This window comes from Strix aluco, chromosome 1 (assembly GCF_031877795.1).
Source record: "Strix aluco isolate bStrAlu1 chromosome 1, bStrAlu1.hap1, whole genome shotgun sequence".
In the NCBI taxonomy this organism is placed as follows: domain Eukaryota; kingdom Metazoa; phylum Chordata; class Aves; order Strigiformes; family Strigidae; genus Strix; species Strix aluco.
In genome coordinates, this window is record NC_133931.1 from 79,908,556 (window position 1) to 79,933,438 (window position 24,883).

General features: G+C 39.0%; 1 protein-coding gene across 7 annotated transcripts in view; it reads right to left on the minus strand.

Moving 5' to 3' along the window:
• Positions 1 to 24,883, minus strand: part of CTNND2 (catenin delta 2) — a 696,862-nt gene that overhangs the window by 87,949 nt on the left and 584,030 nt on the right. For all 7 annotated transcript variants that reach the window (XM_074826001.1, XM_074825966.1, XM_074825976.1 and 4 more), the window contains 3 exons: positions 16,898 to 17,015; positions 12,835 to 13,020; positions 1,094 to 1,267 (listed from right to left, as the gene is read on the minus strand). In XM_074826001.1, coding sequence (XP_074682102.1) covers positions 1,094 to 1,267; positions 12,835 to 13,020; positions 16,898 to 17,015 — 478 coding nt within the window. The remainder of the gene's footprint in view (positions 1 to 1,093; positions 1,268 to 12,834; positions 13,021 to 16,897; positions 17,016 to 24,883) is intronic.

A 24,883-nucleotide genomic window follows, 5' to 3' on the forward strand; every position in this document is an offset into this window, starting at 1 on the left:
GTGCTCAAAAAAATCACATGCCTCTGAAAATCTAGTGAATGTGCCAACTCAACTTCCAATAAACTTTATGGGAAAAAAAACAGCAATTTATTAGCATCAGGGCTAACATTTCAAGACGAATGCCTAATTAAATTGGTATTTACACATCACATACAAATGGCCAATGCTTAAAACCAAACAGGATACCTTCTGAGACATAATTTTGATCACTGTGTTTCCCCATACATGTGTGTTTTCATAGTAAATGAGAAAAATTCCCAATCAATGCATTATATTTATACAATAGGATTAGATAGTACTTTCACCCAATCAAACCAGTTAACCACCAGGAAAGCGATGAATGAATTATCCTAAAATGTAAACGAGGCTCAACTGTTATCTTGAATTTTACCGACTTGTTCTAAATTTAGAAATATTTTCAAAATCTAATAAATGAGTTCCTAAATGTTCTTCTCAGTTCACTGCAAATAATACAAGAGAGAAAAATGGATCTTTTGAACATAACTGAAAAGTAGGATTAGCAGGAATAGACTGCCTTCACTGAGCATTTCCTTGCTCATTGTACATATTTAATCATATTGTCAACATATTTTAATAATGTCTTGTTTTTGAAAAAAGTAGATGGTGAGATTACTTGTGTTGATGTCACATCATTTATATCTTGCTCTGCTCTTGCCTGGTTTCTCTTAAGAGACAGAATGTCAACCAGTTTCTGCAGTGACAAAACAATATGGCTTCATTTGATTGTCACTGGTGATATTTTTTTGCTCATTTTTCATGGCTTTGTCACCCAGATTCATAATGAAGCTGCTTCTCCTCATTTAGATATTAGTTTTCAGTAGCAATTTTTCATGCATGACTTGACCAACACGATTTTCACTGCTGTATGCTGACTTTTGCTACGTTATGACAATCTGTACCAATTCAGAGGACTTAAAATACTATCTCAAATTTGACTGCAGGTAGTTCTGTGAAAACAGAAGGTTATTCCACTACCAGAAGCATTCATATATATTTATATCACCAATTTGCTGTCATCTGTAGGGCTTTTTCCGAATTGAAAAAGAAAAACCTATCAGGTTAATATTCTTACCTTCCAACTCCCAGCAGCCAAGTTCTGCAGTGCCCCTGCTGCCCCCTCCAGTGTGTCTGGATTTGAGCACTCAGAAAGAAGTGTGAGGTAGGGTTTGACTATTGAAGGGTGCCACAGCATCTGGATTCCTTTGGGTGGTTCTGCACAGTCTGGGAGAGGTCCTACGCCATCCCACTGTTGGAAAGTACAAATCAGATTGTCAGCAAGGAACGGCGAAATACTTGAGAATTGCCTCAGTTGAAGTTATAACATCTATGTGTGTGTGCATGAAGGCATCTGCCCACAAGCAGCCGTTCTCACTTTTAGTGTATCATGTGATTCTTCACAGAGAAACCAAATTTCCTACTCAACACTCCTTATAAAAGAGCTATAGCATTGGCAGAAATCACAGTGTTTTAGCTAGCTGACATAACAAAAACACTTTTCACTGCATTTTTTTTTTTTTTGGTGGGAACAGAAGCCCAGTGAACGTAATTTTATCTTAAAGAGGCAAATCTAGAACTTGCATAGGAAGAAGAGATTTTCCTTTTTCACATTCTGCTCAGTTCTCCACATTCTCTCTCTTCTCATGAGGGAAGAAACAACAACACAAAACACTACTGTGGAAAATGAAATCATTCAAGGCCATGAGTCCTCCATCCCCTGGAAGGCCCAAGTGTGACAAGTCTTCCTCAACTGCACAACTTACTCTGGCTTCTCACCATGCGAGAGCTGGAGGCATTCGGCCATAGAGTCGGCCAGCTGTACGGTCTGATGCTCCAATGTAGTCAGTAGAACCACCTCTCACAAAACAGACTCTTCCTCTCATCACATAAAGAGTTTTGCCACATAATAACCCTAGTCTGATACCCAAAATGGGCAATATTAAAACCTGGGCAACAAGCAGGTTACTGCACAAAACCCACTCTTACCAGAAACTTTATTCCAGAAGAACAGTGATTCACCTCTCCAGTGGTATGCACAATACTTGCACCTAAGCATAAAACATCTTAAAAGAAGGAAATTCAAGGGCTTTTTGTTTTTTTTTTTTTTAAAACAAAAGATGTGGAATGCACTTTTAATGAAATTTTAAATGTGATTTCTATCTATATATGTGATGTATATTTTGCTTTGCTTTGTACAGATAAAGGGATTTAGAAAATTCATAGCCTTAGTATCAGTTAGGAACAAGCCTCAACTTCTTAATAAAATCTCTTTTCTAACACCTCTGACACATCCAGATTGCACAATATGATACAAAGTAAACCTTTTAATGCCTTGGGTTAGAGCTTACTGTGATTATGTAGATAAAAAATGTGTATCATAACATTAAACATCTACTAGACATACAAAGATAGCACATGACAAATTAATTCCTTGTTTAGATCTGCAACAGTTAATTGGTTAAGAGTCAAACACCACAAGAACACTTACACTGGGAAAGGCCTAGAATCTCTCATTTTCAGAAAGTATCAATCATCATTTTATTTAAGCTAACTTTAAAAATCTACATATAACTTAAAGGACAATCAATCAAATCTCATCTAATAACAACTAACATAATTTAATTTTAACAAGGTTTTGTTAGATTACTATAATTGAGAATGCAAATCACTATTTTTGACACTGTCCTGCATGATATACCTGTCTCTAAATTGGTGAGACACAGATTTGACAGATGGACCGCTTGGTGGATAAGGAATTGGCTAGATGGTTGCACTCAAAGAGTTGCAGTCAACAGCTCAATGTCTGAGCGGAGACCAGTAACAAGTGACGTTCCTCAGGGGTTGGTACTGGGACCAGTGCTGTTTAACATCTTAGTCAGTGACATGGGATTGAGTGCACCCTCAGCAAGTTTGCCGACGACACCAAGCTGTATGGTGCAGTCGACACGCTGGAGGGAAGGGATGCCATCCAGAGAGGACCTGGACAGTCTTGAGAGGTGGGCTCATGCAAAACTCATGAAGTTCAACAAGTCCAAGTGCAAGGTCTTGTACATGGGTCAAGGCAATCCCAAACACAAATACAGGCTGGGCGATGGCTGGATTGAGAGCAGCCCTGTGGAGAAGTACGTGGAGGTCTCTGTGGATGGAAAACTGACTATGAGCCAACAACGTGCGTTTGCAGCCCATAAAGCCAACAATATCCTGGGCTGCATCAAGAGAAGCGTGGCCAGCAGGTCAAAGGAGGTGATTCTGCCCTTTTACTCTGCTTTTGTGAGACCCCACCTGGAGTACTGTGTCCAGCTCTGGGGCCCCCAGTTATAAGAAGGACATGGACCTGCTTGAGCAGGTCCAGAGGAGGCCCGGAGATGATCACAGTGCCTGGAGCACCTCCCTTCTGAGGACAGGCTGAGAGAGTTGGGGTTGTTCAGCCTGAAGAAGAGAAGGCTCTGGGGACACCTTATAGTGGCCTTCCAGTAAAAAAGATGGGGAAGGACTCTTTCTCAGTGAGTGTAGTGATAGGACAAGGGGTAATAGTTTTAAACTGAATGAGTGTGGATTTAGATTAGATCTAAGGAAGAAATTCTTTACTGTGAGAATGGTGAGACACTGGAACAGGTTGCCCAGAGAGGTTGTGGTTGCCCCCTCCCTGGAAGTGTTCAAGGCCAGGTTGGACGGGGCTTTGAGCAACCTGATCTAGTGGAAGGTGTCCCTGTCCATGGCAGGGGGGTTGGAACTAGAGGATCTTTACGGTCCCTTCCAACCCAAACCATTCTATGGTTCTATGATTTTTTTCTAAATTAAAGCAGAACAAACACCAAAGTGGAAGGCTACTGGAATCATTTAATACACATGAGCTGTTACTGAAAACCAGAAAGTTGCTCAGATATGAAACTCACTGCACTGGACAAAAGTTACCATAGTTTAAAAGAACTGACACAGCAATACCCAGTGGTAGTTGAGAAACTACAGGAAAATTGCCTGCTGGAGAAACAATCCCTTTAACTGACACTATTATAGGGCTGTGCCTTTGAATTTTTTAATACATTTCTGCCTTTAAACCAGTAAGTTGATTTCACTGCATGTGACTCAGTTCTCCTTTTTTCTCCATATAAATCACCATCCTTGCCAGAAACGACTTCTCGCCAGCTCATAAAAAATACATTAAAACCTGCTTCTTATTTTAACTCTCAGAATTCAATCATTCGCGCTGTCAGAATTTTTTGGAAAACAAATGAGAAATGTATCTTACAGGTCAAATCTGACCTCACACCAGATTTAGGCTTTGTACCTTAGTAAGTCCATTAATGAATGACTCGTGATGTCAAAGGGCACAAATTCAGGTCTTCATCCATCTCATTCCAATTTGCACCAATTATGGATGCATTATGCAACTGAACAGTGTTTGCACAGGGTATTTACTACATTATTTCAGGGACAAAGTACATATAATGTATCAAATGTGCCAGATCTACCCAATACATTTTTTGTGCATATGTGGGGATAGAACTTTTTTTAAAATTTGGGTACCTACACTCTTATAATCCCAAGAATTACTGAAAATTTGCTGATATAAATAGAGCTGTATGTATGTTCATGCTGTGCTGGTACATATAAAGGACTAAAAATGATACTTGCAGTTAAATTAATATTTAATGTGGTTGTGCCATTCTGCCCAGTAATGAGAAAACATTTAAAAAAGAGAGACAAATTACTGCATTTCCCTGCCCTTCTTGTGACTCACTTCTAGCACAATTGCATTAATTTATCACCAACTGAGGAGGAAGACCTTTTTCTCAAGACACTGCGATGCCTCAGGGTCCTTGTAAGGCTGATGGAGGTCTCTGGTACCGCAAATGCACGTGCAGTGAAGGCGCAGTAAACTCAGTGACACTGGATAATGTCCTGCACTATTCTTCAGACATGGTCTGTGTGCCCAGAGCAGCTGAGCGGCATGCATAGGGAGGGGGTTACTGCCAACCATGCATAACAGATGCGCTGTGTCTATGGTAGCCTCTTTAAGGTTGTGCAGTAAAGGGTGACAGAACTGTAGCCACTTTCTAGGAGGCAGAGGCACAAGCAAGTAAGACCTGTCACATACTCCATATTTCAGTTCCTCTCTGCTCCTGCATGTGTGGTCTCAGCTAACCCTTCACTGAAGGGCTTAACGGCTTCTGGCATCTTCCGCGTAGCTTAGGCCAGTGCCTGCAGCTGTACAGACCAACTGCTGCAGGGCATTGCAGGACTGATACTGGTCAGAAAAGAAGCTATTGCAAAGGTTATTTTCCTGAACTTCACCCATTTATTTTGTATTTCATAAACATAAACATCAACTGCCTGAGTGAAAAAAACATATTTTCCCCAAAATGATATTACAGTCCATTTTCTCAAATGGCGGCTAAGGCATGGCAGAAGTTGCTTTGTAGTTCACATTGCTCAATATTAATGAACCAAGGCAGCGTGCTAAACAACTCTACCTAGTGAATTACTGGGATGGTTACTGTATTGTTGCAGACCATCAGGAATGATCAGTAAGGTCTATTTGAGGTAGGCTGTGGATGTAGTAGGAGCCTCTGAAAAAGAGGACAACTGCATGCAATTACTCTTCCTAGCTTATGCTAAGGAGAAAAAAAAAGTCATAAACAAATATTCCTTCCAGGCTTCTCTCCCGCAGCTGAAATTACCCACATATATTGTGGTTGAAGCTGACAAACTGTTTGTTACGTGGGTGTGATACAAATCTCTCATTTCCTGAAACTGGTGCAAAGAAAAGATGAAAGTCAGGAAGAATAAAAAGCTGAATACAAAGATCTTTATGAACAACAGACTTCTGAGAGTACGAATACTCTAATAAAGATTCCAAAGTTTTCACATTACTAAGGAACTTTGAGAGGAGAAAAAGATCACTCATCAAGATGCTCCCCCATGCTGCACGACAGATTATCTACCACCTTCTTTCTTATTTTAATGAAAGCACATCCATGTTTATAGTGTTATTGTACTGAATACCAGGGAAGGCTTCAACTCAGTAGGAGAAGTGCACTCTCCATATTTTGGTTTTTGTATTAAAAACCTCAGGTTGGTGGGGTTTGTCATTAAGGAGTATCACATGATGATAGGTTTTCCTGTGGTAACAAAACAACAGTGTTTTATTTTCATATATTAAGTATGAGTACTTTACTTTCCCCCAGTCTGTAAAATACCACTAGTAATAAAAGAAAATCTAGGAAAAAAATCAAACAAAACCCAGCCATGACTGAAACCATCTTTATCTCTCTCCAATGATCCTAGACATTTGAGATAGTCTGATAACACTGCAGCTATGCTCTTTGCAGCAGCAGCGACAAAATTTCTATCAGCAATTAAACAATGCTCACCAAAAGCATTTTTTAAATGCCAAAGTCTTTTAAACTAACAGGACCCTTAAGAGGACAATGATTTATCACCCTGCATATCTTAGTGGTTGTGACAGTCTATGCCAGCTGTACCTAGGCATGTCACTCCAATAACCTCTTTTGGAAACCTTTGTCCAGGAGATGCACTGGCCAACGCTGTCAAGAGCAGAAATCTAACGTTAAGCAACAAGAATTCATCAAAATCACATAGCTTGCTTTCAGGGGTGATGGGAATCCATGCAGCTGATAAAAAGGAGGCAGGAATGCCACTATTTAAATCAAGCCGAATTTCAGTTTAGACATCCAGGCCTAAAGAAAGGTGGTGAATATAAACAAAGGTGTCTACTGACACAGAGACTACGGGAGTACGGTGGGAGAGGACAGAACTGCTGTGGTCCAGCAACATGCAGTCCCGATAGATCTGGGCAATTTTTGGTTAAAGTTTATTGTATAAGTAACAGTAACCTCCCCAATTTGATGCAACATGTTTACAACTTTGGGAAAGGTGTTTGAAATGTTTTCAAAACATTCCAATGTTTTGAATCTATTATTAATCTGAGATATAAATAGATCTAAATTATACTTCAGATTATATATTACATTCTTAAAATAATTGTCAATGCCCTTATTCAGCTGTTTTATGTTATTACATCTAGATCAGAAAAATAATTTCATCCAATTTGTCTTTGCTTAAAACCAGACCCCTCTAAAATAGGATGTAGTTCAATCCAGGGACAACAGTCCTTGGCATCTCACTACATCTCCTTCTCCTCACCCCTCTCCTCTCTATAAGAAGCTGAAGGTAATGGGCTTTGCACTATATTCCACAAATTATATTTAATAACTCTTATCTTTGAAAACAACTTGTCATACATGATACTGAGAGATTCCCAGGGTATATGAGATGTTTCTGTGTAGGCAAGCAAGAATTTAGAAATGGTTGCTAAGAAGCTCTGTAAGGAGCTGCTCAAGATAGTTCATGTCTTGCTAATCAACACTTGGCATAACCACCTTGTGCAAGACAAGGAAGCAACAAGTGGAAATAATATCCTTCCTGAGCAGAACATAGTGGCAACACATCCTTTCATCCATAATCTCAGTTTAGATTATTAGCTAAACCCAGCAGCTGCCTCCATTTCTCTGTTTCTGTGCTTATTAATTCGGTATGGCTTGGTAGAATATTAAAATACACTTGGTAAAATAGTGGCCTCATCATGTGAAAAGGCATATCTGACAGCTTTATTTTTTATTCTTCTTGAAATATTATTGCCTTAAACCTGCTATTTCACCTGGATAGAAGAATTTACAGCCCATTTAGCAAGCATGCTAAAGAGGTGTGCCAGTCAATTCATAATGATATAACCTGAAATGTTGCTGCTATACCTTAAGGCTCCTGACAGAAGGTGAAAGAGAAGGTCAGGCTCATTTCAAAAGTGTCACTTCCAATGAAAAATCAGATTTTGGGCTAGATTCTGGGTTGACAGGAATGATCACAGATGGGAAACTCGAGAGGAACATGAAGCCAAGTCAGACTGTTTCTTCTTAGTGAAGGAAATTAAACAGTGCCACATGTGCATATAATGGGCTGCACAACAAGAAATAAAATAAGGATTAATGACAACTCCCTCGTTCTTTTACTGAAATTGGACTACACACCTTATTTTCCCTAACTACTTTTTGTCATAACCCTTGTTTCTCATAGAGCTTGAAGAATAAACCTGTTGGCAGCAGTGAGCATATCAATAGCAGTGACAAAATTTTCAGCTGTGGAAAAATTAGTTTTCATCTGAAGAGTGACATGATACAAGGCAGAGAAGTCTCTGTCTACCATGTCCTTAGTCAGAGATGAAGGCCTCTACAGCTGAAGAGCTTTGGAGGGTGAGGGCTCAGTAACAGCTGGTTACAGGTAACCAGCAGAGAGACCATAATGAACAACAGCAACAGCAGGGAATTACAGTCCTTGGGCTCTGAGACAGAAATAAAGTCAGGTGAGCATCACTTATTTTTCCCGAGACCTTTACAGAAGTTTTGTTTTCTGTTTTTCCATATATAACGCCAATGCTATACTTGGCTTTTATCACAGATCTTTAGAAGGTTTAGGTCTCTTCCAGCATTAAACTTGCGTGACAAAGCATACGCCTCAGGAACCTGTCTGAGCTCTGGTAAACCACCAAAGAAAGGAATGATTGTGGGCTCTTTTACTGCCACCCACCTTTATTCTGAAATCAGGAGAACACTTGTTTCCTGTGTTCCTAAGGGAGCTCTTAAGTAAAGTAATTTGACAAGTGTCACTAGAGTTAACTACAACCTGAACAAAGAAACATCTCTTATTTGATTTCAAGATGTAGAGAAGTTGCCATTGGTAGAGACAACTAATGTCATTGATGAAAAATATATTCCAATTTTTTTGTGAAAGGCCTTTCAAAGAAGACCACATTTTATACTACCACCCAGTTTTGTTCTTCTGAAGTAACTTATGTATGACTATAACTGAAATATAACCTAGAAAAATAGCGATAACTGTTTCCTAAATCATAAAATAAAGAAATTAACTTCTACTTTCTTTACAGAGAAAACCAAAGAGAAAGTGACTTTAACGTTACAGAAGGTTTCTCCTGTTACGGTTTAAGAAACAAACTCCCTAGCTGTGTATGGAATTCTTTTTTTTTTAAAGTATAGAAAACTACAACTTCATCCACATCCGCTGTCTAAAATGATACATCTGGTATTATTGCCCAATTACAGTTGTTTCACTACTAGTAGCTTATTTAAAAATGAAAGACCACCCCATAAATGTCCATATTGGTCACTTCAGGTGGTGTTCAAGAAAATACACACTTATAAGTGAAAGACTGAAGGAGTATACTGTCAAAGGAAAATTTCAAAATGGCAGTTATAAAATATGAATATTTTTTCCCCACACTGTTTTGTAAACTTATTATACGAGTACTCCATGCACTGTCAAAAAAAAAAAGAATACGTATACCCTTAACACACATTTTCTGGGGACATAAAATGTAGCAGGCTGCATAATGGGAAACTATTCCCCTGTACTGAGGTGTCACAACTCTTAGAGACGTGTCTGTGCCCTGTGCTTCACCTAACAGGAAAGGCAAAATTCTTAAATATTAAAGGAATCACACAGGTAACTGACTGGAGTTCTAATACTGGGCTGAACTCCAGTTTGTGTATCTGTAAGTGACAATAATAAACCCAAAGAAAGATTTGTTTTTACACTTGTGAAGAGCTTTTCCAACAGTTAACTAGGTTTGTATTGTCTAGCATGAACAATCTATTAAAAGTAGCCTGAAGCTCAATGCCATCTCTTTACGGGGCATCTGGGTAACAGACTACTTTTATATATTTCTCTTCTTTCATGTCTCTGAGGTTTCCTTCCACAGGTTCCAAATCCATGATGGTGTGTAGTGCTTTCAGTGTTTTGGATGTTGCAGATCATTGCATCCTATGAAAATTCCATAGGAATGCCTTCATTATTTACATGTAAAACACTGTCCATCAAAATCGTGATCTTCAGAACTATATTATAAGATATTTCAGAGCATAAAAACTTCCCTCCTGAGGCACTTAAAGGAATGAGCACTAAAAATAGCATCCTGAGGACAGCGTGAGATCTGTTCTGACGGACAGAACAAACAGCAGGTAACAGCTTAAGCACTGCAACTGAAAAGAGATTATGAAAGGCATTACCCAGAAAAATTTAGAAGTCTTACAGAAAAACAAGATTACTAGAAAAGAATATGTACATGTGCAATGCACCGAGCAGCAGTCAGCACATAGGGAGACAATGTATGGTGAAAGGACAGGCGAAAATGTTCTCCTGCAGAAAGCGCTGAGGAGCTTAGTTTAGATGAGTGAATTCTGACTAACCCGAGGAACATCAGATGATCCTGTTGTTAGAGACTCTTGCCTAGAAAAAAAACAATCCCAACAAAACACCCAAGAATACCGATTTTTCTTGACACGCAGAAAGAGTAACCAGAGTATTCCTGACTGTGACACAGTCTAGAAGGTGATGATCTGGGTTTCCAGTTACTCCTACTTTTCAGTAGTATGAATCTACTGGGGTCCTGAAAAAATGCAAGACAGTGACAGAGCCAAAGAAGCAGAAAGAACATTTTGTTTTTACATAGTTGGACTGGCTGGTTTCCAGAAAGCAAGCCAACTGAATGTACTTGTGTACTCATTTTTGCAAAATAAATGGACCAAAAAAAAGTATACCTTTACCCTTACCCCACTTTGAGTTGCGGGCCAAGCTCTATGCTATTAATATAAAGGACAGTTACATAAAAAAAACCCCCAACCCATTCTTCTGTTTTTCTTTTCCACTGATGAGGATAACCTGGGAGAGCTGTTTCCAGCACGGAAAATAGACTTCAGTCACATTTGTTTTTAGTAGCATTCTAGTTAGCTTGATAACATATTTTAACATGTTTATTGAACAACAGTCAAGGATCATGGGGTGAGAATAATGCACTGTGCAGAAGGCTCACAAGGCTCCCTTAAACTCCTGAAATGAATAACAGCCACAGGTGAGAACCGGTATACAGCAAGATGGGGTAGGCTGTCCAGACTTAAAGGAAATGAGATGAAAGAAGAACAATCATTAGAAAAATATTTCTAATGTTTGTAAGGCAAAGTGGTCCTGTGCACCAGAAAATTAGTTCTGGAAAGAGTAAATTTATTTCCTTGCTGCAGAAAAGCCTAGTGAACATAAATTTGAAAATATGTGCATTGTTTTGCTTTTTTCTGGATTAAAAAAATTGTATTAAACCCTTCCACTAAACAAGCAAATCTGAAAAGAACTCTACCATGCTGCATGCTGATAATGAACGCTTATAGAACAGAAAAAAGATATCTCAGAGCAGGCAGAAGCACATATATTGTAAAGGAAATCAGCCAAAAGAGATTAGTTCTCTGGCCTGGAGGAGGAGAAACATCTTTTACAGGAAACCTTTAAAGTATGGAGAAGCATGACAGGAACGCTGAACGAGTCAGTAGTACAGAGTTAAAAATATGAACCTGAGATCCATAAATCACAGGAGAAATATAAAAGGAAGAGTTAAAAAAGACTTTATATGGTGTGTGCACACACATGTGTTGATAAACAGAGCATCAAAAGAGAAAGGCAAATTGCAGTATGACCCATTCATATCCAGACATGCTATTTTTGTTCCTGCACTTTGAGTAACTGCAAGCGTAGTGTGTGGGTGGGAACTGTTAATTCAGGAACAGGGATGATGACTGCTTTATGGGATAGAATTAGTTTGCTTTGGCCCTTTTTAATCTCACTGTAGCCTAATACAGGAATCCCAACAAAGGACATAACTTGAATTTATTATCTGATGACTGCAGTGTTTAACTAGAAGAGTAGGTGAAAGTCTTACTAGTCACAAGTGCTACATTTTTCACTACCTGAATCTTAGCTTGTTAATGACCTTGTAACTTTTTCACATTAACACAATTTGCCTTTATGAACTCAGGAATATTTTTAATAGTGGTTTATATCTTTTATTCAAATACTCTGTGCCTAATTGCTTACTCAAATGAGTATTTTCTTTGAGCGATCTGAAACAGAAATAAATGGTAATGGAAAAGACTAAGTCTAGGAAGAGATAGAGAACTACCTGCTGCCAGCACAGATCAGTTGAAAAAGTTCATAAATCAGTAGCCATTCTCATTGCTATTTAGTGTGTATACTGATACAACAACATCTTCCTCAGCAGTATCATTGTCAGCATTCCCCAATGGGGAAGCTGTTAATGAGAAAAGAAGGAGATAAATACACTTTGAAAGTCAACTTACCTAAAATAAAAAAGCACCGCACTGCAAATAACTTGAAGGAAGCTATCAAGACTGTACTTCTCAATCTTTGATAACAACATTAAACATATCAAAATACGCATGCTTTTTTAACATTCACCCATATTGCTTGATTCAGTCCTGCACAGTTTTCTCCCAACATGTAGAGGCAGAGTACAGGACTAACTTTGAAACAAATTAAGTATACAAATATAAGCCTGATATTTGCTTGCATCAAGGCTCTCTAGATACACATGGCTGTGTGGAACGTACACACAGATTACATACGAATGTTAAGACTTACACTTTTCATTATAAATGGCTTCCTTAATAGACTGAGCATTTTACAGTATTCATGGTGTTCACAGTGTACCTATGACTACAGTTTCCAGGTGTCATCATGTAATGTGCAACTTTCTCAAGCAAACATATTTTGTTACTCCAGAGCCATACTCTGCTTTAAGCTCTCAGCTAATTAACAAAGGAAACAGTTTTGTATATTATGCATCATGCACTTCATTTCTAATACAGTGATTAGTTAGTTGTATTTTAAATGCTTGGCACTTCAACTACTCACAGTGCAGCTGCAAGTAACTTTCATTACCTGGTCTTGCGATTTCTTTTTCTTCTTCTTCTTCCCCCAGCACCCTGAACTCTCTGCGTCTTTTCCATTGGCATCACCACAGAGTAATCCATCAAGTTCATCTGTTCCCATCTGCTGTCCCTGAGATGTTTCTGCAGCTAGCCTGTATGAGAGGTTCCTCAAAATGCACACACAGTTTTCAACGGTCTAAAAAGTGCGACAAGAAAAAATAAAACAGAAAACAAAACCAGGAGAAAGTTAAAATCCTTCCTGTGTTCATTCTGTATACAAAGCAGAAGAAATATCATTGATCTTCGCACATTTTCCCAGAACAATTCTTATCTGCTAATTTCTGAGTGCTCCTCACATAACCACAGTTTAAGAGATTTAGAAATTTTTATGGAAAGAAATCAGCAGTCTGGTCAATATTTTCCTGGGACTGACTTTATTGTCATTCTGAATTTCATGCTGGAGCCCCATGTGAAACAGCAGCCAAGGTAAAAAGTCATCAAGAGAACCTGAACACACACAGAATGTCAGCAAACTCCCACCTTAGTGAACAGAAAATGCTACAAGCAGAAAATGGCAATAGGTTCTGAGTTTGTTTTGTTTTTTCTTTTTAAAATGAGAAATAACCTTTTTCTGGCATAAATTCTATGTGAATTACCAGAAAAACGGGATCTGAGTTCTGTTTCACAAGTACTCGCAGCACGAACAGATGATACTTCTTAAGTCGCAGAAGTAAGACTAGAAGCCTCAGTCTTGCTGCTTTTACTGCTTCTAGCCAGGCTGCAAATACTTCGTGGGCAGCCTTTCCCTTTCATCCATTTGTCCCCCTAATAGGTTGTGCCTTCTGTAGAAGATGCTGGCAGGAATCCAGAAGTGGCGCGAGACCCAGTGAAGGAAAATTCACTGATAATTCAACATAATTTCTGCAAGTCTAAAAGAAGTTCAGTTTAGACTTGCTTGAAGCCTACTCATTTATAGTTGGTTCAATTTGGTTTGACTATCCCTTATAATAAGGATATGAGCTTAATCTTCTGGAGGAAGGGAAAGCATGGTTAAAATAGCCAGTCTGCATCTATCTATATTTATTTCAACTAATGCTCAAAGGAGATAAAAAGAGATAGTCACTACATCCCAGCTTTGTTGCTCCATTAACCCAGAATGGAATGACTGCGAAACTTTTGGCCCTGTCTTACTCTGCCATAGTCACCAGTGAGGCAAACAGATGGGACTTCATTTACTCTCATATACTGTATGAGCTTATGCCAGGTATGCATTTGGCACGCACGCAGTTTTTGCTATGACATTAAGTTCCAGAGATGATACTGAACTCAGACTCATCTATGGAGGATAATTTATTTATTTATTTTAAACCATAGATGAAATTTCAGATTAGACTTCTATTAATCTGAAACCTCCAGCCAAATACATAAACACAGGTAGAAATACATATATGCATGTGTAGAAAGCGTTCTTAGTGCGTATTTCATACCTGAAAGCTCATAGTGACCATAAATTTTTTAAAGACTGCTGCCTCTTTTACTTTTCTTTAACATTGCCATATGTGATGTTTATTCTTGCTAAATTTACTTCTGCACAGCCATAGCATGCTGAAGTTGAAGCTTTGTATTTGTTGATTAGGGTTCCAAGTTTTAATTCCTCTTTTTGCAAAATAGTTTTTGCACTTAAAATTCTCATCATGTTGAAAACAAATAAGCTGAGTCCACTGGGAGGATAATGTTACCTCAAACTAAAAACTGATAAGCAAACTTCTAAGACTCAAACACAACTGACACCTTCGTCACTAAAGTGAACTTCTACAAGCCAAGGAAGTTGATTCTAGCCACGGAACTGGACAGACTTCACTCTTTCTTGACTAGTAGCTTTCAACTTTCAAGGGTCCTTGTGTTCCTCATTCCTTTATCAGTTTCATCGTAAGGGGACTAAACGCAAGTTCAACAGTCTTTCTACTATAATAGCTCAAATTAAAATTATGAACAGTAAGTTCATCAGGTAACCATGTCTAAGTGACTACTAATTTTTTAACACTTTAGCTTGAATTAGCATAGCTTTTTCTTATTACACATTTATAAGAAACTCTCCTGCTAAGATGCTTGTAATGCTGCTAAGATTTACGTACTCTTAATTTCATCAACAGGAGGAATGACTTTAACAACAACTCCGCATGCGCTTGCAAGTCCCCCATCCTCTTTCAGACAGCCTGAAAGAGCAGGGACCTGTTTTTCAGTATTTCAGTTTTCAGTCACTAGCAGTATTACAAAATTATCTGATAGGGCAATTATTGCATTTTCAAAACAACATTATAACTTTATTTTCAAGTTCAATTTTTTGTTAATATAGCATTTTTGAAGCTAGACTAAAAAGTGATTTAGAGTCAGTTATTTAAATATTTAATTAAAATTATGTTCTACTTTGGGATAAAGATGCAAGGTAAGAGGCTACACTATGGTGTTTTGCATTTAGCTGCACAACTGCTTTATGTCATACAGTTAGAAAACTGTTAGACAGGAGGTTAAAACTACTAAGGCAGGGAGAATAATTTCTCTCTCATTTCTTCCTCCACACATGACTTAGCCTGCAGTTTTGCCAAGTCGTAAGAGCTACAAATGAGAGTATAAACAGAAGAGTTTATATTAACAAGAAGAGGCAAAACAGGGAGCTTATTGCACTCCTTATTTAGCCTTTTTAATAGTAAAACAATCTGGAAGTCAGTTGGGTCACCTACAAAGAAACTGCCGAAAAAGCAGCAGCTGAGCTCCGAGATGGGGCATAAACTGACATCCTCCTTCCTCCTCCATCCACCTCCTGCTCTGCTCCAGGGAAGCCCCTCTAACTTCTCCTTTCTGTTAGGCAAGCAGAATCAGGGAGCTTTGAAAGTGTCCCTGGTCCAGCTCTTCCGAAGCTAAGGAAGCTAAAACCACTCCGGTGTGTGGGGGCTGCTCTGCGGGAGGTGGCAGAGAGGGGGAACTTCTATTAATGGAAAACTGATTATAGACTAAAGGATTGTGGTGGCTTTGTTTTTTGGTTTGTTTTTTTTTTTTTTCATTTTGAAAAACGAAAACATGCTGCTAGCCCAGCACCACATGCTACAAATCTCTCATAATTCCTTTCTCCTTGCCCTGAATTCATAGGCAAATTTTGCCTATTTGGTTCAGGCTAACAACCAGAAAGTTCTGGAAATTATCCCTCTCCAATCTATAAACCCACAGAGGTCCATGGACAACTATCTGTGAGGGATCATTTGGAAATAAAAACCCAGCTGTCTTTAAAACTACTACGTAAAAGACAGCTCTTCTGCAATTTTTAGGGGTTTGCAAACAGACCAAGGCTGTCCTAGAGCAGCAACTGTAATTAATTTAGCACCATATACTGAAAGCAAAAGGTATTTAAAACTAGCCTTTTTCTTCTTCTCCGGAATACTTTATTACAAATCTTCAATTTATAAATGCTTGAAGTCTTTTTAATGAGGCAGTGCTTTCACCTTTGGAGAAGCATGTTCATATCCTAGTACTTTCAGTGAAGTACAGTTGACATGAAAAAGCATCTTAAAACAGTTGTTACTGAAAGCATTCGTTGATCTTCTTCAAAGATGAAATACTGTTGGTTGTACTGAAAAACTGTCTATTAACTGCCCAATCTTTTTTTTTCGTTTGTTTCTTTGCCTTGTAAGACTACCTCACTGTTATGTGCTCTGTCTCACGCTGGGTAATGCAAATCAATTTTAAGGTAAGCTGGCAGAGTAACATAAGGAACTTTACATGGAATATGACATATTTGCTCTTTTTAAACCAGTATTGTATTTTCTCCCTTAATAATTTAAGTGAGAGGATGACATGCTTACCTGTGCACACTACACAGGTACACACAAAATGCAATACTTAGCAAACAAAAATACACAGCTCAACAGAAGGAAAAGAAAAAGACAGGCTAAATTATACTTTGCTAAGGCACCCCTCACAATGCATTTTTTTTTTTTAAAAATCCCCTGTCACTTTATAGTCCTGACGTACCCTGAATACCTGGATTTCTTGCTCCTGAAAAGACAAAGATGACAAACCTTACTATCAATTTCACTGCTCCCCAGAGCAGACTGGATCACATACAGCAATGCATCCGTCAGGCCATCACACTCCCTCATTCTTCTGCGAGCCTCCTCTCCAGCAGAGCTGACATTCCTGGAAAGCAACAACAAGGGTCACCACCCTCCACAACTCCCCTGCCCACCTCCCCTCCTAAAACCTTCTCACAATTACCATACAGATAAACCACTTCTTTTCTTTTCTCCTTTCATCAGTTCAGAGCTGTGAATAATGAAGACAGCTGTGAATGAGCTCAGGAAATGTAACACAGAGGCAAACAAATGGAAGTCATCAGGTCCTCCACAAGAAGGGGCTGAGAGGCCAAGCAGCATGCACCCACCTGAGCTGGGAGACTCATGGCCTATTAAAATTTGGAGAAGGGCTGATCATTTTTCTTTTTTTTTTTTTTTTAAAAGGTAGGTTTTATAGTAGTGAGAAAGTATTTTTAAAATGTGCATGTGTACATATAAATCAGGCTTTAAAAAGTCTAGAGGTTTTGCCAAAGAAATCTCCTAGGATTTCAAGAGCCCAATACTTAGGGCTCTTAACCTGAGAGAAAAATATTATCAAAGCATAACACACAACACCTGGTGTTGCTTGCTTCTCATTTTACATGAGTGTTTCCTTCTCTCTCATTTTGAGAGAACATTAATACCCCAATCTTCTCTTTACCTAGTTACTCACAAGTTGTTTTACATTGCAAAATTTAAAGCCTCAGCTTATTAGAATAATTGTGTTCCTTAGACAGGGCCAGAGGGCCTTCTGAACACAAATTAAACCAAAATTTACTGCATAACCATAATGTGTCATAAAGTTCAAAAATTGATATATAAAGAAACAAATATGTATGAATGAGCATATAAATAGAATCTATACTTGCTAACATCAGGTCTCCCTGAGAAAAACTGCATTCAAATTTGCATAGCAGTTTTGATTTGGAAATGGGTGAATTAGCAGTTTCAGGAACGGGGTAAAACTTTCCACGCAGTCTCGTTCGGTAGGGGAGCATGCTAAGGTGGTTCATCTGTAGCTCCTCTCTCCCCACTACTACAGTTTATGTAAAAGAAAAATAGAAAAGAGCACACCAACCCTACGTACTTAATGCCAACATATGGAAATGGAAGGGAGGGGACTGGCCATTTGATTTGGGAAGAAGGCAAGGCATATTATTCCTCTTACATCATTTTTAATTGCCTTTGCATTAAAGACGGAAAAAGGATGAGAATCCTGGGAGAGAGTAATGAATTTTAGATGGAGGAAAGTGAGATGATTTAAGGATAGGTTTCCTTTCAATTCTTTCTTTGCTCTACCTACTTCATCTTGTTCTACCTCCCTATCATCTAAAAAAAAGCATTTCCTTTCCCTCAAACCACCGAAAAGTTTTCCTAATCAAATAATCTTACAACTGGACAAACCCTCAGCCCCTCCAGTGCAGGTTCCTAATTGATTCCGCTCCCTAAACACCCATGATTTTCCATCTATACTTGCATCTCCACACAGTGCTAATTAGCTCTGCTCTCCTACACACAAGCTGCCCCAATTAATTCAGTGCTGTTCCCTTCACCTTGCAGGCAGCCCGACAGAAAACATACAGCCCAGGAGCACTAGAATGAATTACTTTATCTCCCTAGCACATAAATTCCTGCTTTCCATTCTCCTTGAGACTGCCCAGTTCATCCCACGTTAAATGTCAGAAGTGTGCCCTTCATAATGGCTTGCTAGTTTTGTGTTAGCTTGTTCTTCTGGTCCCCAAACTCCATACCTCTTCCCCTCTCTCTCTGCTGCTGTAAGAGCAGCAGATAAGGAGTCTTCCTCCAGTTCATGGGGAAACCCTCTTATGTCATCCAGGAACTGGGGTCAGGAGAGCATCAACTGTAAAAAGTCTTCCATTAGCTCTCCCTCTGAAGTAATGGAAACCTTCTGACTTCCCTTCAGGTGATGGAAATCAGAAGCTAAAATTACAGAGCATGGTTTCCCAAAACAGTGCCTGTGCCCTGTATTTACAGGGCTGGAGGCTCTGCCTAAAGTGCATTTTGAGTAGACTGTCCCCTTACTAAAGGCAACAGCTCCACTGGAAATTCCAGAATGGCAGCACACTTAGGAAAAGCAGAATCATGGATTTGAAAATTGCAGGGTGGGCAGTGAGGACAGGGGTGAATAGTGGACTTCTACTCTCCCACCCTCCAGGAAGATAAAGATAGATAAAGAGAGTTGTATCCAGCCCTAAAAGAGTAACTGCACAAATTACAATAGGAAGATGCTGAGGAAGTGTTCTCAGCACACCACCTTTCCTTGCACCATTACCCAAAAAAAGCTAAAGTATTACTGAATCTTTTTAAACAGAACTAGATGAAACAGTCTGAACTTACATAATGTGTCCAGGCTTCTTCATTTTCTGCAGTTAGAAATACTGAGTGCAAGCTTTCAAAATATATAGACTTAGACATTGGTAGAAACAGACAGATACATTCTCCCTGATCTTTTTCATTGAGGCGACTTATCCTTCTCTCTAGCATGGCCAAATGCATGTCACCTTGACTCTCCAGAGCCTGCAGAGACTGGCAGCCTCTCAGATCCTCTGCAAGTTCACCAGAAACTCCTCCTCACCAAGACAGCGATGCAGACAACCTTATAGTCCCTGAGCTGTGAGCTGTCTGCCTCATTCATTTCCAGACGAACAAAGAATATGAGGCCTTTATACAAAGTAATACAGACACACTAGGGGCACATCTTGCACAGACAATGCATTTCTTTGCCCTGTGTGGAGGAGCTGTTGAGTTCACTTCTGTTTATCATGCTTCCCCATTGTGCTCCAGCCGCTTCTGTAAGCAAGAGGTGGATATACTGAATTCCCATGACTGCTTTTCCTTTTCTTTTAAAAGTCTCTGCCTAGTTTATTGCACTGACTCATAGCTACTACAGCCCTCCCCAGGTTTGGCATATTTATTTACATGGTAAACAGCTTAAAACCCAAGCAAATTCAAAGCTTTCATCAACATTTTGACAGAAATAATAATTTCACTATTTAAAAAGAAATACATGCTGTTATCTAACTATTCCCATTTCACCTCTATTGAAGGAATCATTGTTAACTGAGATCTTTCACAGAAGGTCTCTAATATCACCACGTTCAGGCTATGTAGTTCTGCGAAAGAGAAGCAAGTTCCAGACTACGTGAGCTGTCAAAGAAAACACGCTGCCATCTTAATTTTCTTATTTCTCATTCTTAACTCAATCTGGTTGTAGCCCTCAGTGTGACAGTGAGTAAGACATGATTTGGTATTTGTGAATTTACAGGGCAGTGTGCAAAACTTAAACTGGAACATTAGTATTATCTACGGTTGGTAAAATGTCCTGCTAAGTAAGCATGTTTTCTGGATTTTTAAAGAGATGTAGAGATACAGTGCACAGGTTTTCAGGAAAAAAATTACTTCTCCATCATAAAGGCAGCCCAGCAAAACCTTGATTGCCTGGTAAATTTTTATTCTTTGTGGAAACTACTCACAGGATGTATGTGAGGTATAGGCTGACATTTTAAATCTAACAGGACAAGCAGTGCTTTAGACCTCCATAAACCAGTAAAATTAATTTCAAATGGAATGCAGTCACACAGAATACCAAGAATACAGAGTGATGAAGACTAACTTCTAGTTTAGTCAGAAGGTCCCACTCATACCTTCAAAAGACAGCTAATGTAAACAGCTGCTTCTCAGGAGAGGAACACCAAGAACAGATAGAATAAGACTCAGACCCATGGCTCATCAAACTGCTCTTTTTTGAATAAATGGCAGACCAATTTTGCTAATTATCTGGGAATGAAAACATAACTACAATAATCCAGCTTCAGTTTTACAGAAAAATATGTCACAGCTATCATGTGATAACTAACAGCAGTCATGATCCTCCAAACATACATAAGGGGTGTCAATCCAATGCTCCATGGATATAAAGTGTGTGGTATAAAGGAATGCACTGTGCGACACATACCTGATTCCTGTCAACTTATCTTAGTTATACGCACTGCAATTGGTGGGATTTGAGGCAGGGGAAGAGGGGTGGTGTCAAGTAATTTCCTTCTCCTTTAGGATCATCTTCTGAACACTCATACAAATTGTGGGAGGTTTTGAACAATATCCTTATGACTCTAGGATAACTAAGTCCACCTGCCTTATCCAGGGGAGGGACACTGAATTCTATGAAAAGATCATCCAGAAAGCCAGTGTGCTAAGAGACATGCCCTCTGTGTATGGGAATATTTAGCAAGGTGTTGCCATTATACACAGTGGCAGTTCTACAAATCTCAAAGACAGAATTAAAGTATCTACAGAAACAACTGACCTCCTCGAGCATGCTCAGGTCACATCAAGTGGTATGACCTTTCCTGTACCAGCTACAGGTCTGCAGACTGCAGATCTCACTGCAGTCGTGTAGGATAATCATTGAGAACAAATAATCTGTATTTAGCAAAGATGAAATCGAGATGGGTCTTCCTCAAGGCCCGATGATATAAGATTTCTTCTTGCTAAATATTCTTAGTACCAGTTATAGCCCTCTTTATCTATAAATTGGTCTTCAGAGGAGTAATAATTTATCAATCCTGCATGTGGATTAAGAGTAACACAGGTTTTGGGGCAATTGTCTCTTATGAATTAGAATAGTTCAACTGTAATTAAAGAAGCAATATAATTTTATATCAACAAGGAATTTGGCCCCAGATCTTTATCTCTTAGGTATTCATTTCACTTTAAAAGCATACTTTGCAATTAGACAAACATCTGAGTGTCTAATGTGGATACAGTCTTGGTTATTAACCTTTCTATCAAATGCTATGACAATGTGATTTAGCTTTGATTATTCAGCCATACCTTTCATTTTCAAAACATCAGAGCAATTAGACTACTGAGTCAAGCACTCAACAGGTAGCTTTTACTGCTGTGCTTCTGTGCGTCCAATCCTTAGCCTAAATGCACTGTTATTAATGACTGCTCTGTGTGATCTGTGAAGCAATTGACTTCTAACAAAATTCTTGGCTATTTTGATATATTTTGAAGAGATAAGTGGTGGAAAAGAACATAAACTGCAATAAACATCTTAAAAGAAATTGTCTCCCTAAGAAAAAGAAAAACTCAACAGAATTTTATAGCATAAAATATTTTTGGTAAGGGTTCATGGTATAATTAACCATAGCCTCATCTGAAAGCAACAAAAAATATTTCTAACTCCTCCTCTCCCCTTTTGCTATGTGTTTTCATTTGAAGTGCAACTTCTATTTAAACACAGTACACAGAATGACAGGTAGTGTATTCAGGAAATGTTTTAAATTATGGTGTAAAAACCCCCACCTGCAGCAATATTCTGATTTGATATTTCATTTCTCTGACATGTAGCATTTGACTCCATAAAAATCATTGCACTCATTAATGCTCAGCTGTTTATGCATACAATGCTTTTAAAGCACTACCTGCAGGAGGTGAAAGTCAGTTTGACCAGTGTTCATTCAGTTGGTAAGAGCTGAAATATTGTGCCACTTACTGTCCCGGGGAAGAAGCTGCTGTGGTGCAGGCTCTGAAGGTCATAATAGGAACAGTTTAAAGATGTCAATGGGAAGACATTTTTCTCCATTTAGAATCATAACATTGCCAAATGGAGCTCCAGATGTCATAAAGACCTATTGCACACAAGCATGGTGTGGTGTGGTGTATGGTGTGAGGTGGTATGGGGTGGTATGGTAGCCCTGGCCAGCAGCCAAGCACCACACAGCTGCTCACTCATGCCCAGAGACTGCAGCAAATCTAGAGATGAAGAAAAGCAGATTTCTGTTTTCAGTAGAGTCTTTCCTTCCTCTCGTTAGCTGAGGGAGCACAATAACCCGGCCAATCCTAAGATTTTCAAATGGCTGCCTTTTCCACTGAAAAAGCACAAGGTGGTATGAATTTAAATGAGAAGGTATCAGGTATAATTCAACTGTTATTTTTCCTTCAACATACACTGTACTTGGCCAGTAGCACTTTGCAGTTTTTGGGAGGTCATAATTTGAATCTCTAATGACAGCATCTGAACTGTTCCCTGTTATCTAACCGTGCCATAACCACGGTGTACAGCCTCTTACTTTAAACTGCTTTGGTATCTCAGGACCAGAAGAATGTAAATACAATAGCATGCTGAAAAATCCTATAAACTATAGCAAACCATAATAAAATACAGAAGTAGTAGACATAGGAATAAATAAGATATGCTAGGGGGAGTCAAAAGGGCTGATTCACAATCTTACCTTTGCACTTTGAAGATGAAATGCATAAGCAATAAGCATATTAGATAAGGGACAGATTGATTGATAGTACTTATTTCACTTTTCAACAGACTTTTGACAAGATCTCTAACAAACATACTTTAATAAGAATAAGCAACCATGGGAAGATGGATAGATAATTGTTAAAATATAAGAAATAAATGATCATTTATCACAATGGAGGGTGGTTACCAGTGGAGTGATTTATTCATAACATATCAGAAACAGGAGATGAACAATGAAATGAAAGTTTGCTGAAGATACTAAGTCATTCAGAATAATAAGCTATGAGCTAACAGGGAAGGACTGCAGGACTTTAATGACACAGCAGAAGTGGAAAAGCTTCAGAGAAGGGGTATGCACTTCCACATTAGGAAGAATTTAGTAAGCCAGAATTCAGCAGGTTGAGAGAGTGACAGATAACGGAAGCAGGAGAATATAATAAAAAATAATGAAGTCATTATGGTCCCAGAGAAGGTGGATACAAATCAACTTTTAATTTCAGTGGAAAACTGAGTGTCACCAGATGGAACCAGACAAGGAAGGCTTAACACAAAAAAGGGCTGGTAGTTCAGTGAAGTTGAGCTGTAGACGTCATGCCCAGAAGAAGCTGTGTCTGACAAAAGGGTATATGGGCTCAAAGGGCGGCAAGCTCACAGAAGAGAAATCTATTAAATTATTAAAACCAAAGAAACCACATCTGTTTCATGAAGACAGGGAGCCAGCAAGAGGTTGGTAGGGCAAAGAGGATAAGCGAACCTGAAGAGGCACCAGCCTCATGAATTCAGAATCCTGGATTTAACCCTGAAAACCGCTTTGGGTCTCTTCTTTTGATCTTACCTACAAATGAAACACCAAGGTGTCATTCAGTTTCCCGAAGAGAACAGGCAATTTGAATAGCTGTCCAACAGCTGGAGAAGAAAGAGAGGATGTACAGCATTTCAGCAATGGCTTCTGAATCAGTACTCAGAGCTGATGGTCTGAGAGACGTACACTTCCTAACATGTTAAAAGATATTATTCTGTACAGTAATAAACACAGCTGAGTATGGAAGAAGAAATGATGTGGACAGTCCAGAGGGGTTTCTGGTCCCCCACTGCTAGCACTGGAAGAAATGGAGGTGCACCCACAAGGCACAGTAGGTCAGACAGTGAAGACACAGAAGCTAGCTCTGAAAGAGCTACAAGACAACTGCTGCTGGCTCTCACCAGCTTCTCATGGATTGCTCCTCCACACGGCTGAGCAACTCATCACGAAATCTGGTACAGCCATGTTGTTCCTTGCACCTGAACTAACTGTTCCAGCATTAGCTCAGGCACTTCTGTCCTACAGAAATGCTTGCCAGAGGATGCTGCAGCTTTTAAGGTTCGCATGCATCCAAGAGCAACAGCACAAATTTGTGGAGGGTGCCAATGAGGCTGTTAAATGCAGGCATCACCTGCCTTGCCAGCACCCACAGAAATATGTGGCCAGTGGAAGCATACCTTGAGGAAGTATTACTGGTCTAATTTCTTGTTCTCTAGTTATCTACTCTGGCCACTGTGAAAAGTCAAAAATATTGTGTCAGATCCTTCAGTACTGTAAAATAGTCTCTCCTGTTTTTTCATTTTCCTGCTCAGTTTGTTATCGTATTCAGAACAAAACCACTGATCAGACATAAATGGTTTTCAATTAA